This window comes from Tribolium madens, unplaced genomic scaffold (assembly GCF_015345945.1).
Source record: "Tribolium madens isolate multiple individuals breed KSU strain unplaced genomic scaffold, Tmad_KSU_1.1 Scaffold_96;HRSCAF=242;Tcas5.2_LG5, whole genome shotgun sequence".
Classification (NCBI taxonomy): domain Eukaryota; kingdom Metazoa; phylum Arthropoda; class Insecta; order Coleoptera; family Tenebrionidae; genus Tribolium; species Tribolium madens.
This window is the reverse complement of record NW_025401068.1, coordinates 10,093,866-10,106,849: the sequence shown is the minus strand read 5'-3', so window position 1 is coordinate 10,106,849 and position 12,984 is coordinate 10,093,866. Positions and strand designations below refer to the sequence as shown.

At 30.8% G+C, this 12,984-nt stretch overlaps 1 protein-coding gene across 2 annotated transcripts in view; it reads right to left on the bottom strand.

Annotated features, from left to right (window-relative positions):
• LOC123013367 (cardioacceleratory peptide receptor-like) overlaps window positions 1-12,984 on the bottom strand; it is a 36,866-nt gene that overhangs the window by 1,512 nt on the left and 22,370 nt on the right. For both annotated transcript variants that reach the window (XM_044411841.1, XM_044411840.1), the window contains exons 3-8: window positions 9,695-9,830; window positions 8,144-8,341; window positions 5,691-5,786; window positions 4,013-4,195; window positions 3,830-3,958; window positions 1,295-1,475 (exon numbers count right to left, since the gene is read on the bottom strand). In XM_044411841.1, coding sequence (XP_044267776.1) covers window positions 1,295-1,475; window positions 3,830-3,958; window positions 4,013-4,195; window positions 5,691-5,786; window positions 8,144-8,341; window positions 9,695-9,830 — 923 coding nt within the window. The remainder of the gene's footprint in view (window positions 1-1,294; window positions 1,476-3,829; window positions 3,959-4,012; window positions 4,196-5,690; window positions 5,787-8,143; window positions 8,342-9,694; window positions 9,831-12,984) is intronic.

Genomic DNA, 12,984 nt, shown 5'->3' with positions numbered 1-12,984 from the left:
AAGTGTTAAAGTTTGCCAAAGAAAAAACAGTTCTGGATTCCAAAGTGATGCAATTTATGAAGGCAATGAAGATTCTGTTTCTCAACTTTCAGGAGAATACATAACAGTTAATAACGAAGAGAAGAGTCAGCAAACGGAGGAAATGTATGTCGAAATCATTGAAAATAACTTGCAACCCCAATACATAACGGTATTAGAAGGTCCATCTGATACACACATTTCAGTTTCAAGAACACGGAGATTGGAAACAACCAATAAACAACAAAATGTCAAAGAAAACAATTATTTACCTTCTTTAGCAAATCACAAGAAATTATTTCTTGTAGTTCCCATCATAACAATAATAAGTTTTACCTTGTTTTATCTTTTTACTGACAAGCACCATTGATTTATATAAAACTACAAGTTTGACGAAACTGAATTACCAGTAATACAGAGTGTTTCTGCTAAATCTCACATTAAGAGTTTTAGGAGTTCTGATAATGATATTTATCTAAAATATCCGAAAGGATCTGATCAGTTCAACTACTTAGGGTATTTAAAATAACAAAAGCAGGACCTAATCGATTATAGCTGTACAAATTTTTTGATAAATATCATTGTCAGAACTCCCAATAATTTTAATGTGGGATGTAACCGGAACACGCTGTATATCCGCAAATGTGTGATGAATAATATAAATGTACTAACTAATTGACACCAATAAAAAAATTCCAAGTATTAAATGATTAGCTTCATTACCTCCTTAAGTGCTTTAATACGCAAAATTCTGTTAAGAATCTTAATTACAGCTAATTAGCACAAGAAAATTCCATGATGAGACTGAAAATGAATGAAGCCATATTATATTAAATTTTAATTGACGAAGACCAGTTAATCATAATGACATTTACTTATTCCTCCAACATTGTGGTTATTTAATCAAACAAGAAAAAATTAATGGAATATGCGGCATGACTGGGAAAATTTCCAAGCCCGATAATTATTGAAACTCAAATTGATGCAGTTTTAGCTCCATTTCCTGTTGTATTTTTGTGAGAATTCTGCATAACTCTCTTGTTTGTGTTGGCGCGAATTCTCATTGAAAAATTTACAGTTTCCACTCGCTACCGGCAGCTTTAAATTTAGCAAATAGTTATTAGCCTGTCGCTAATTTGAATTTATTTTTACAAAACACCTCGACACAATGTAAACCGAAGAAAATAACACACAGTGAGTCACAATTCCGCGAAATATTGGAGAATTTGAAGCGAAAATCCGGGCTGAAAAGGCCTTTAACGTGTATGCAACTTACCGTAAATTTCGACACAAGTGTGTGGAGAAGAGGCAATAAATTACGGGATTGGCAGCTGAATTCAGTGGTGCCAGGCTTTGAATTAATGTAGCTATGGCAATATTTGTCTGGGTCTTCGGAATGTGGCCATACACTTGAAGCAAGTCAAATACTATATAGGGACTCCAGCACAGCACGAACACTGAAAAAAATGTCTCCAATTGCGGGCACAATAACGAAAAAAGAGTTTTTCAGGAATGAGTGTCTGCAGGATTGTGGCGGAGCTAACGAAATAAACAATGGTAATTAAACGTTGGATTCTCGTTAGTGGATGATAAAGAACATCGTCTACATGTAATAAATTTAACTGTTTCATCAACGAGACTATTTTTAGTTATTCTGTCTGTTACATGAGCTTTTTGTTTCATTTAGGTCGTCTGATTGTTACGTCTCTTAGTTTAACCCTTTTGTGATAATTAATTTAGTTATTTCATTCGAAACAAATGAGGTTCCGAAAAGGGCGAGACACTATCGACGATATATCTAACCTTAATTACATAGTTGGGGGCGAAACGAGAAAAAAAGCAAACTTTACAAATTATTTGACGTAAAAAAAACATCCGATTCTGATAATAATTGTTAATAATAAAAGTCTATTACAAAAGATTAAAACAACAGAATGGAGTCCTCATTTTACAATTATTTTTATATTTATTTGTAAAATATTAATAACTTGTAAATTTGACATTAAAAAAGTGTACTTTGCATTGCACCGTAAAAAAAATATATCTTTGAGAAAAGTAATGATTATTTCTCACTATATTGCGATAAATTAAACAAAAAAATAAAGAACAGTGCTGATGGTCGAATTTCTTTTCTATCAAGCGTTAGGTATGTGAAAAATAAAAATAAATTTTCTTGAAAAGAAAGATAATAGCTAAGTTGTAAGATGGAGATTTTGTATTTGAAAAAAATCTTTTAAAATTTTTGGTTTTAAAAATTATTAAGAAAATGTATACTATTATTATTATTATTACTATTATTATTTTGTAGTAAGAAATTCATCAAAATCGGTTAAGTAGGTACATCTCGAGATATTTTGCCTACAACACATCACTGTTTTTTTTATACAGGTTGAATATAAAGTATGGAACCAAGCGGTTTTATTTTTAATCATTTACCTCCAGAAAATAATAATTAATATAAATTAAAGTAATATAAAAAATCTGATCGTATTTTCAGAACAAAATTTTGTTTTGTTTTTGAGTTGCGATTTTTTTTGTCAAAATTACAATTTATGTGAAAAATTTTTTTTTTAAAAAATTAAATATAAAGCAGGTAGTTGTAATCCTTAGAGTATAGCTTTTATGAGAAAAATGATTTTATAGTGGGTTGCCATTTAAAAAAAAATTTTTTTTTGTAGAACTCAAATACAAAAGCAAATTTCGAAAAATTTTATTCTTGTTAAATCATCACATTTTTATAGTACTTTATCACTCATCAATTTGTTTTTTCAAAAAAAAAAATAGTTTAAGCAAAAAACGTTTGGTTCCATACTTTTTATTCACCTGGTATATTATTTGTTTTTATTCTCGATTATCCCGATTTTACCTAAAAATATTTTGGGATTTTTTTAATATCTCAAGATGGTATAACCCCATAAATATTTTAAATCAACTTATATTTATTTAATTGAAGGAATAAACAACAGAAGAATATAAAAAAATCTTGTATAATCATTAAAAAAAACAATTTCAATTCACTTCTAGCTAAAATTTTGTATCAAAAAAGCTTTAATTTTTTTAACAACAGAGTAAAACTCTGTGCAATCATTTTCTATTATGAAAATTAAAAAATTGACATTCATTTTAACTAATAAAAATAAACAAAGTTCATGAAATTTCACCAAAATAATGCTGAAAGAAAAAAAATAGTAAAAAAGCATTATTTCTATTTTTATTTTATTTTTCATCGAAAAATTTAAATAATGTAAGAGATTGCGCAAAAATAAAACGAACATTAAAAGTAAAATGGATTATCTTCTCCTGATTCTCTAGATTTACAGCACTTTTCACGAAGAAACTCAAAAAATTTGACCAAAACATTTTTTTTAGTCTAGAATAACATATTTGCGTTGATAAAATTATAAAACTCTAAGTAAAACAAAAGTTAATAAAAGCCGTTTATTTTGCACTATTCAAGAGATTCTGGTAGATGAGTACAAAATAAAACGAAATATTATACACGACGATAAAGATTGTTTATCTACTCGCGAAAAAAGTCCACTCGTAACTTCGTCGCTCGTAAACTTAACCTTTTCACTCGTAGATAAACATTTTCTTTATCGTCTTGTATAAAACTTTTTTTTCAAATAATAGTACAAGCAAGAGTTAATCTTTTCTTGACGTCGACCCTTCGGAGCAATTCTCTAGCCCGGGGAACTCAAGGTTTCATAAAATAGCAGGTAAGGGAGTAAAAGGGCAATGCAGTAAAGGGTAAGTGTGTGTTAACTATCTGGAATAGTTATTAAAATCCAGCTGTGCAAATCCCACTTACCAAAAACGATGACGAGAGTCATTTTTACAGTCTTAATTTTAGCACGAGGAATAATTCCCCGCGAGCTAGCACGACGAGTGTCGTGTTCTTCGTGGAAATGACGAGGCGGTCTATCACGATGGTCTTCGCCTGAAAACGTCAATTTTCAGAAAATTTAATTATTTGCGCTTGAGACACACTCACAGTGCCTTATGGGGATGTGCCCCACGGGTATTAAAAGCTTGCTCTTGGACCATATCGTGCGAACGATGACCGCATAGCAAGCACTGATGATAAGAGCGGGAAAAACGAAGAGGACCAGGGCTACAAGGGTTATATAAACCTTCCACTGCCACGTTTGCAGATCTATCCAACATTGCGGTATATCTGGAAGGTATTTTATTAAGCCCTAAATCAAGCTAGAAAAAATTACAAATCATAAAAAATCATTTCCAACTTTTCGAGGGGCCATAATTCATCATAAAACCGTCATAAACTGAGACAATAAATATCGGCGTTCGCTGAATAAGACAACGTATCGATCTCTAAGAGAGAAAATATCGACTCAATGTCTGCTTTTGTCAGACGGATTTAATTAAAATGATGGATTGAAGAATGTGCTCTTGACTGTGTGTTCCATTTCTAACTTCAACTTTATGCAAATTATTAGAAAACTTCGGGATTTCAATTTTATTATCGACAATTTGTTACAACCGTCACGCCAAACTTTCCCTCATATCACAAACTTTGCGGCCTATTTCACAATACTGCGAATGTGAAGACACCAGGAGCTCTACAAGCCAAACTACGAAAGGTCCTAACACAGAACTCGACCGTTTGGAGGTATAGGGAAAATAAATGTTAATATAATAACAGAATTACAACAAGCTATTTAGAAGAAAAGAAAAAAAATATTTCAAATTAAAAAAAAACTGCTAAAGAAGTTAGGAATATATTTGCCATAAAAAAAATATTAATCAAGATCTAAATGAATTTTTCTTATTGTCTAAAAGCATTGGTTTGAATTTAAATTCGAGTATTATTATTATTATTAACATAAAAAAAAATACATAAGCAAATCTGAAAGGTTTTATGTTTGAAAAAGAACCATAATTATTTTTAACAAATACAAAGGCATTTATTGCTAAAAGAAGTTTCTTATTTTATAATCTGGACACATTTTTGGCATGATATAAGGAAAAATTCTGAATAATAAATCATTGTTTTACACAATGATGTTTATTTTTCTTTTTAATATTACTATTAAAATGTTACCTACACGTTGTGTATAATAAGAGTATACTTTTTGTAAATGTGAAACTAAAGTTATCGTTATTATTATAACCATTTTATTTTAATTTGTGCTACCTATATTTCTTTAATTTATAGAAATTGTTAGTATACTTTTCACAAAACATTTTTATTTTTAAAAGTATACAATTTTTTCATTTCTGTTTTGTTCTACAAAATTTTTTTGAAGGAAAAGTAAATGGTATGACTTAGTTCATGTAGTTTTATTACTGGTGGTTTATTGTGCTGTCAATCAATCACTAGGTTTTGCTTCATGTCACCTACAACCGCATTTTTTTTTATCAAAATCCCTTTAATAAATCATCTCAAAAAATATCAAACATGTTGACATTTCCAGACATGCAAACATAATCCTTGACAGGATTCTCCTTGAAACGCTCTCAGCTAATCAGTTTTGGCTTTAAAAAAAATGCAAAACGACACCAAGAAAATCCCGCTTTTTTTCAATTAAAAATCCCTTGAGCAATTTGTCTGAAATTAATCCTAAATAGCAAGGACTGAGATTCCAGACATCGTTTCAGCCGCGGCTTAACTCGATTAACATCACATTTTGACTCGTCAATCGTCTTACTTTGAACGGGTTTTTCCTCAAAAAGGAAAACTGTAGGTAAGGAAAACAGAATACTAAGAAGCCACGCCAAGACGACTAAAAGCCTCGCTCGCTTCCCTGAAACAAAGAAAAAGAACAGTAAATATCAACATTGTATCATCGTAAAAACGTCTCAATTTTAATAATCAAAAAATTTAATTTTGCACTTGTATTTACAGTAATTGAATTGTTGATGGAGCTTTTGTCGTAAAAGCTGAACATTTCGTCGGGAATTCACACACTAAAATGAAAATTGAATGACAGCCCCGGAAAAGTCGGCCCGATTGCGGGAAATTAACATTTCCACTAAAAATCCTGAATTTTTCATTTTAGGTAATTGAAGTGCACTTTACAGCTTTCAGATTAAAATTACCAGGCTGCAAAATAAAAGTTTTATTACTCGACTAAAGCACATAATTTGGAGGGTCTTAAAGAAGGCTTTTAGTACTGTGTTTCATGATGTTGATTACATTATTTCAGGCAAGGAAACGCAAAAATAAAAAACATTTCTAAAAAATTACTTGTGAAACTAAATCTAAACGTTTTAGTTAAATGCGCCCGAATCCGGTATCGTGTTTCCCCGGAATTGTTACACTTTGAAGCGCAGCACTCCATTAAAAGACAATGATGGAGGTGTAAACCGGCGCTTTGTAACTGAATAATTCTGTTATCAACGATACAGCTCATGCGTTTCATACAAATTCAATCAAAAAATAAGGTCAAAGAACGAGAGGTCACGCAAAAATAAATAAACCGATTGTTTGAGATGAAAGTCTTCACGCGTTTTTTACTTAAACATGCCAATCATCGCACCAAATAAGGGCTTCATGTAGTCTTACACAATTTTCTAATTGAGCAACATGAGAAGTTTCCATTGTTGAAATTTCTCAAATTACAATTACTGAAATATTTGGTTTGAAAACACAATTCTTCTGATTGTGTCATCGCAGCTTTATGGGTTCACTGGTCTCATCGCAAATATGTTGTAACTTCAATTTTTCAAGAGATTTCAGTTTATCGGTATGGCATTTGTCGCTTCACTAATAAAATTTCAGTGTCAAGTAGCGGGAATTTATACAAAAGCTGTAAAAAAGCGCTTATGATGTGATGTATTGAACTTTTATTCACTGTCTGGGACAAAAAGAAAAATTTTATAGTCGTTTCGTTTATCCTTTTAATGACATACTTAATTCGACATTTAGTAATGTTCTCGACAAATTTTATGAATGCAAATGTTTATGTACCGATTTGACTTTATTACTAATAAACACACTTTTAAAAATAAAAATATGTTTTTAGAAATTAAACTTGAAATGATATACGACATCCTGTCTCACTACAAAAGCAATAAAACTTTACTACAATTATCTACAGTAGAAGGAAATTGAAAATTTTACTATTTTAATGATGATTAGTTCCTGAAACAAAAATATGGAAAAGTCCTCTGGCAAAGTTTAGATAACACAACACGAGTTTTGATTTTTGTAAAATCTTAAGTGATCCTATGATTTTTCGGTGAATATAAAATTCTTCAAATAAAATATGGCTTGTTTTAGACTATATTCAAAATGGTTAATGTTTTAAACTATAATATGTTATCATGTTCCAGGAAGTCAATTGGCGTAAAGAAAACTGTAAAATTCGCATAGTCGAGTTTTAGATATTTTTGACTATACCAGCAATTTTCTCGACAACTGTTTATCGTAAAACAATGATTTTTTATTATAATTTAGAAAATTAAAAGTGTATTCCAACGGTACTATCGTAAACATAAAATACTACCACTAACAATTCCGGAGTTATTGGCGACCGGAAATCGACCAAAATATCGACAAAAATAACTTTTCAACTTAAAAATTAAACTAAATAAAGTTTTTTTCATTTCTGAAAGTCCTAAAGACTCAAAAAAGTGTATTTTATGTACCTATACCATAACAATTTTACGTACTATTTTATTGAGCAAAAACAGTGTCTTTTAAGTGAAACTTTTTCTTGTTATTTGTGGTCATTGTGTTTGGTCCTCTAAAAAAACTCAATTAAAAGAAAAAAGGTTAAAAAATGTAATGACCAAATTAAAGATTTTTTTAAAATGTTGTCGAAGAATGAAGGTACTTTCAAAGCAATTCATTTAATTAACACAAAACAATAAATTAATATGTTAATTATTAGACTACCCATTTTATTTTTTATTTTATGTTCTGAATAAAATTATTATAATTATTATTTTCATTAATTTTGAATTTTCTAAAGTTGGTCACCTTAAATTATATGCAATTACAACCCACATCCAAAAATAATTTATATCTCTCCTGTCTTGAATTAAAAATTAATTAATTAACGCCTAATTGGGTCCAGTGATAAAATAAATTAATTTCTCTTTTCACCTCGGTGAAAAAAACATGTAAATGACTCGTAGAGGATGTGATAATACTCACAACTCCCGGAGAAGTTCATGGGATGAGTGATGGCGTCGTAGCGGTCGATGGAGAGGGCGACGAGGACATAAGTCGAGGAATATGTTACCACGGCTTGAAGGAAACGTATAATTTTGCAAAGGACATTTCCAGCATGCCAAGCCACTGTTATCCTCCAAGCGATGTCCGTCGACACGTTAATTAAGCCTACTGCTAAATCTGAAACAAAGTTTACTTACAAAACTCTCAACTCGGGAGTATAATAGACGAAAGGGACAGTCGAGTGGCTTGGCCTAAATTTTCACTACTAAGACATCAAAGAAGTGTTTATTTTGTAAAGTGATAGGGATTTTATGGATCATTACCGATAAGTCTTAACCCACTTGAGGTGAGTGCTTGTTTATCAAATTTTTATTTGAACAAAAATAAACGCAGGCGAGGTTTAAGACCGACAATTTTTAAGTAGCTTTGACTACTGTAAACACGGAAATTTAAAAAATTAATGATTTAAATTCCGAAATTTATGTCCCTCATTCGGTAATGTGAAATAAAATTCTTTTTACGATTTTTATATTGACAATTAATTGATTGATCAAAATATTTGGCCTCTAGCATAATGTTTGAGTTTTGGATGGGAAGCCAATGACTTTTACTGCCGTTTTATTACCACTAGTGAATTTAAAAACTTAATTTATTTAAATGTGAATTTTATTATTGAAAACAAGAAGCTCTAAAATATTTTCAGTATTTTTTTGGTTTCTAAGAATAAGCATAAACCTTCCAAATTTCATAAAAATAACTTGAATCAGAAACTTTTTTGTCTCTTGCAAAATAATTATTAAACACAATAGTGGCTCACTTCAGGTAATTTTAAATTGCAAAACATTAAAAACACATTGCGCCGAAGAAAATTCTTTCGCAAGAAAATTCGTATCAATATGAAAAGATTTTTTTTATTATAACCATAAGAAGGTGAGTTTACACTCGTCCAATAAAAAATACAAGAATTACAAGTGACATTCACATAGCTTTGCATATTTTTCGTCAGAATCTAACTCCTCGAGGGATTTTACGTGGACATAAATCATATTCGAGTCGTTCTGGTTTTTAGTTTTCCCTCTGCTCAATTTTTTATTCGTCTAACCTCAAAAATTATTGAAATTAATTTTAAATTATTGCAAATTGTCGTTCTTATCAGGCGGATTTTTTCATGTAAACAAACCCTCGAAAAACTGCAATAAAACCGAGTGAAAATGTTGTTAAACTTAAGCTTTTCTGATCTGGAAGATAGTAAGTTGTCGGCTTATCAGCAATCTAACAGCCAGTTAAAGCGAATGCACTGGCTAAGGAGAAATTTATTTGTTCTCTATTGGACGCAAATAAGTGTGCATCCTGTATGTAAGTGCCAAGGCGTAATTTTGGCGGATGCGCTTGGGAATAAATTGGAAAAATCAAGCGATTGTGCGAAATCGATCTCTAACTAGTTTATTCGGACAATAAAACACAAACTGGTCCGGGCATTTACGACAACATTCTAAAATTAGGAAATAAGAACGAAGGAAGTTTACTTACCCGCAATGGCAAGCTGGCGGATGAAGAAATTCATTCTAGATTTTCGACTTTTGCTAACGAGGAGGGCAACTAAAACGGCGGAATTACCCAAGACGATCATTGTAAACAGCACCCACAGCACGGTGAACTGCTCGGCCTGGAACAACATACCACACTTACCCAAAACTTCACCTGAGCTTTTATCCCAATTACCACAAAAGGATTCCAACTTTTTTTTAATTAAATTTCCACGCCTTCGGAACAAAGACAACTTTGAAAATTTGCGGAGACAGTAAGTTAATTAAAAACCTCGCGGAATATTCAAATTTGACTTACGGTAAAAGTATTTTTCTTTACAGTTTCCGATTTACAAACTAAATCAAATATGGTGAGAAACTGATATCTGTTTGATCTTCTCCCGCATGCTGCAACGCAATTCCGTGCAAACTTTGAGTTTTATTCTACTTTTTAAAGTCAATAAACATTGATTTGAACATTAGTACTTTGAAACAAAAATCACAATTATTTTTCTATCAAAAAAGTTGAAATAAAATATACAGTATGATGAAGAAAAGGCGCCCGTGTTAACCTACACGTTATAAGTGATCTTTTATTAAAGAGGAATTCGAAGACCAAAATTGGATTTGTGCTCTTATCAGTAACATACCAGGTGAATAAAAAGTATGGAACCAAACATTTTTTGCTTAAACTATTTATTTTTTGAAAAAACTAATTGATGAGTGATAAAGTACTATAAAAATGTGAGAATTTAGCAAGAATAAAATTTTTCGAAATTTCCTTTTGTTTTTGAGTTCTACAAAAAAAATTTTTTTTTAAATGGCAACCCACTATAAAATCATTTTTCTTATAAAAGCTATACTCTAAGGATTACAACTATCCGCTTTATATTTAATTTTTGTAAAAAAATTTTTACATATAAATTGCAAATTTTGACAAAAAAAATGGCATAATTCAAAAACAAAACAAAATTTCGTTCTGAAAATACGGTCACATTTTTTATATTACTTTACTTTATATTAATTATTATTTGCTGGAGGCAAATGATTAAAAATAAAACCGCTTGGTTCCATACTTTATATTCACCCTGTATAGACTTTCCTTTTTAGAAAAGAGAAATCTAAATAATTAACAGGTTTAAAATAATTTCATTGTTAAAGTCTAGATTTTGATACAGTTGACGGTGTTAAAAGTCTATTGAAACTTTATTGAAGATGTTAGGATACCATTTCTTGGCTCCAAAGAAAATTGATCAATGTTGCAACATTGCAAATATCCTAGGATACAGAAAATGTCCAAATAGTATTCAATTATTGGAAACGGTAGCAACAAAAAAATCAATTTTCAATGTTGTTTGTTCTGTGAAATTAGAACGATTAAAGTCAAAAAGCCAAAGATTAAAAAAATTAATTGAAATCATTAGATACCTTTTGATCGTATCGTATTGGAATAATAAAATTATGTAAACTTTACAGTTTTTTATTTTATGCGGGTGACAATATCTGTCAGTACTGGTTTCCTAGATACGAAAAATACCTGAGTGAAATAGTTTTTTAGTAAAAGAAAATTGTGCAATATTGCCGCTTTGTGCTGTTAGACAAACTGTTTAAATTTTAAAAAGAATCTATTTAGACTATTTTAGGAATGATGGTCACAATGTTTCAATAAAAAAGGACGCGCCTGTTTCAATCGTGGGCGCCTTTTTTTCATCACCCTGTATACGCGTGGTTATATCGCTCATAAATAACTATTCTTATATTTTTCTTATATAACTTTTTGCATAAAATTTATTAAGGAGCTGTAGGTCATAAAAATCTTATAAAAATTACAATTTTATTTACATAATATTATAGTGAATAAAATTTTGTTTTAATTTGGTGGCAAATATACCAGTTTGAGGACACAGTTTCCTTCGAACATAAAACAGATATGTTGGACACAAGTGACAAACAAAACTTTGTATATTCACATCTGACAGACTCATGTGAATCTGAGATAAAAACAATTTTTGGGATTTTGACAAATATTTCTTCTGGTGGCAGTTTATAATTATTTTTTCCAAAAATAAATACTGCTGGTATGTCTGTATAAAACAGAATTTAATTAAACATTTGTTTGATAAAAAGCCACCTCAAAACATCCAAGCTTTTCTTGTCACACTTTTCCGCAAAGACGTTTACATATGTAGCACCCATTCAAAGCAATCCACAGCTTCTCGAATTTCAAAACATCGATTTTCGCACTTTACACAGGGAAATGGTGGAGTTTTGTTGCTTTTTTAACAAAAGTAGAGAATTCATAGTTGCTTTTATTGCATATTCTGGAAGAGTAAAATTACATTATGGAAACTGCATTCAATTCAATAATGTGTAATTTCAGGAATTCCAGACACACAGAACTGTGATATTGTGTTTTTGACTTGCAAAACAAAAAACAAAATTGTTATGGAAATTGAATGGAATTTATTGATGTATGCACATCAGTGTTTGCTTTATGAATTTATGCCCTAATAATTGCATTTAATGAAAATAGTTTCAAAATAATTGTTTGTCGTCTATTGAAACAGAAAGTGCTACAAATATGAACTTTACAATGCCACACTTTTGTGGCAAAACAAAGTTTCAATGAGTAAAGTTAGTTGAAGTTTCACTACTATGTATTCATTTATACAGTGAGCACGGGCCACTTTTGTGCGAACAAACTAATTTCTGTAGTCTTTCCTGAAAATTGTGTTTAAATCAAGGCAAACCAGACCAATCAGATTCGGTCCGTCGGTTAGTTCGCTCTCTTAGCTTTTAGCTTTCAGACTTGGGCCCTGAAAGCGTTCAAAAATCAATTTTGTGTCTGAAATTAGCGCAATTTTCGTTGCATTAAATCCAATATTGCGTCTGAAGTCAATCTTGTGGTTAATTTTGTGTGGTTAAGAAGATTCCTGTCGTAATCGATATCTCGGCGTCTGTTTATAATTGGACAATTGCGTCTGAAAAAATCTAACACGCGAAATGGCAGTGTAATAAAATTTGTGAGGCTATCTTTCCGCGACATTAAACTGTATTTCAGTCAACATTTCCTACGCGGCCTCGATTTACGACTCGTAAAATCAGTTGCGAATATCTGATATTTGGCGAATGACAATCTGCAACTTTCTTCCAGCTTGTCACGGTCAGTTTTCCCGGAAAAAGGTGAATGCACCAAACGAGATTACTTTTCAAACAAACAACTTAATCATTGGATTTTCACAATCCATTACTTTAAATGTCCCAACTAATTTCATTATAATTACGGACATATTT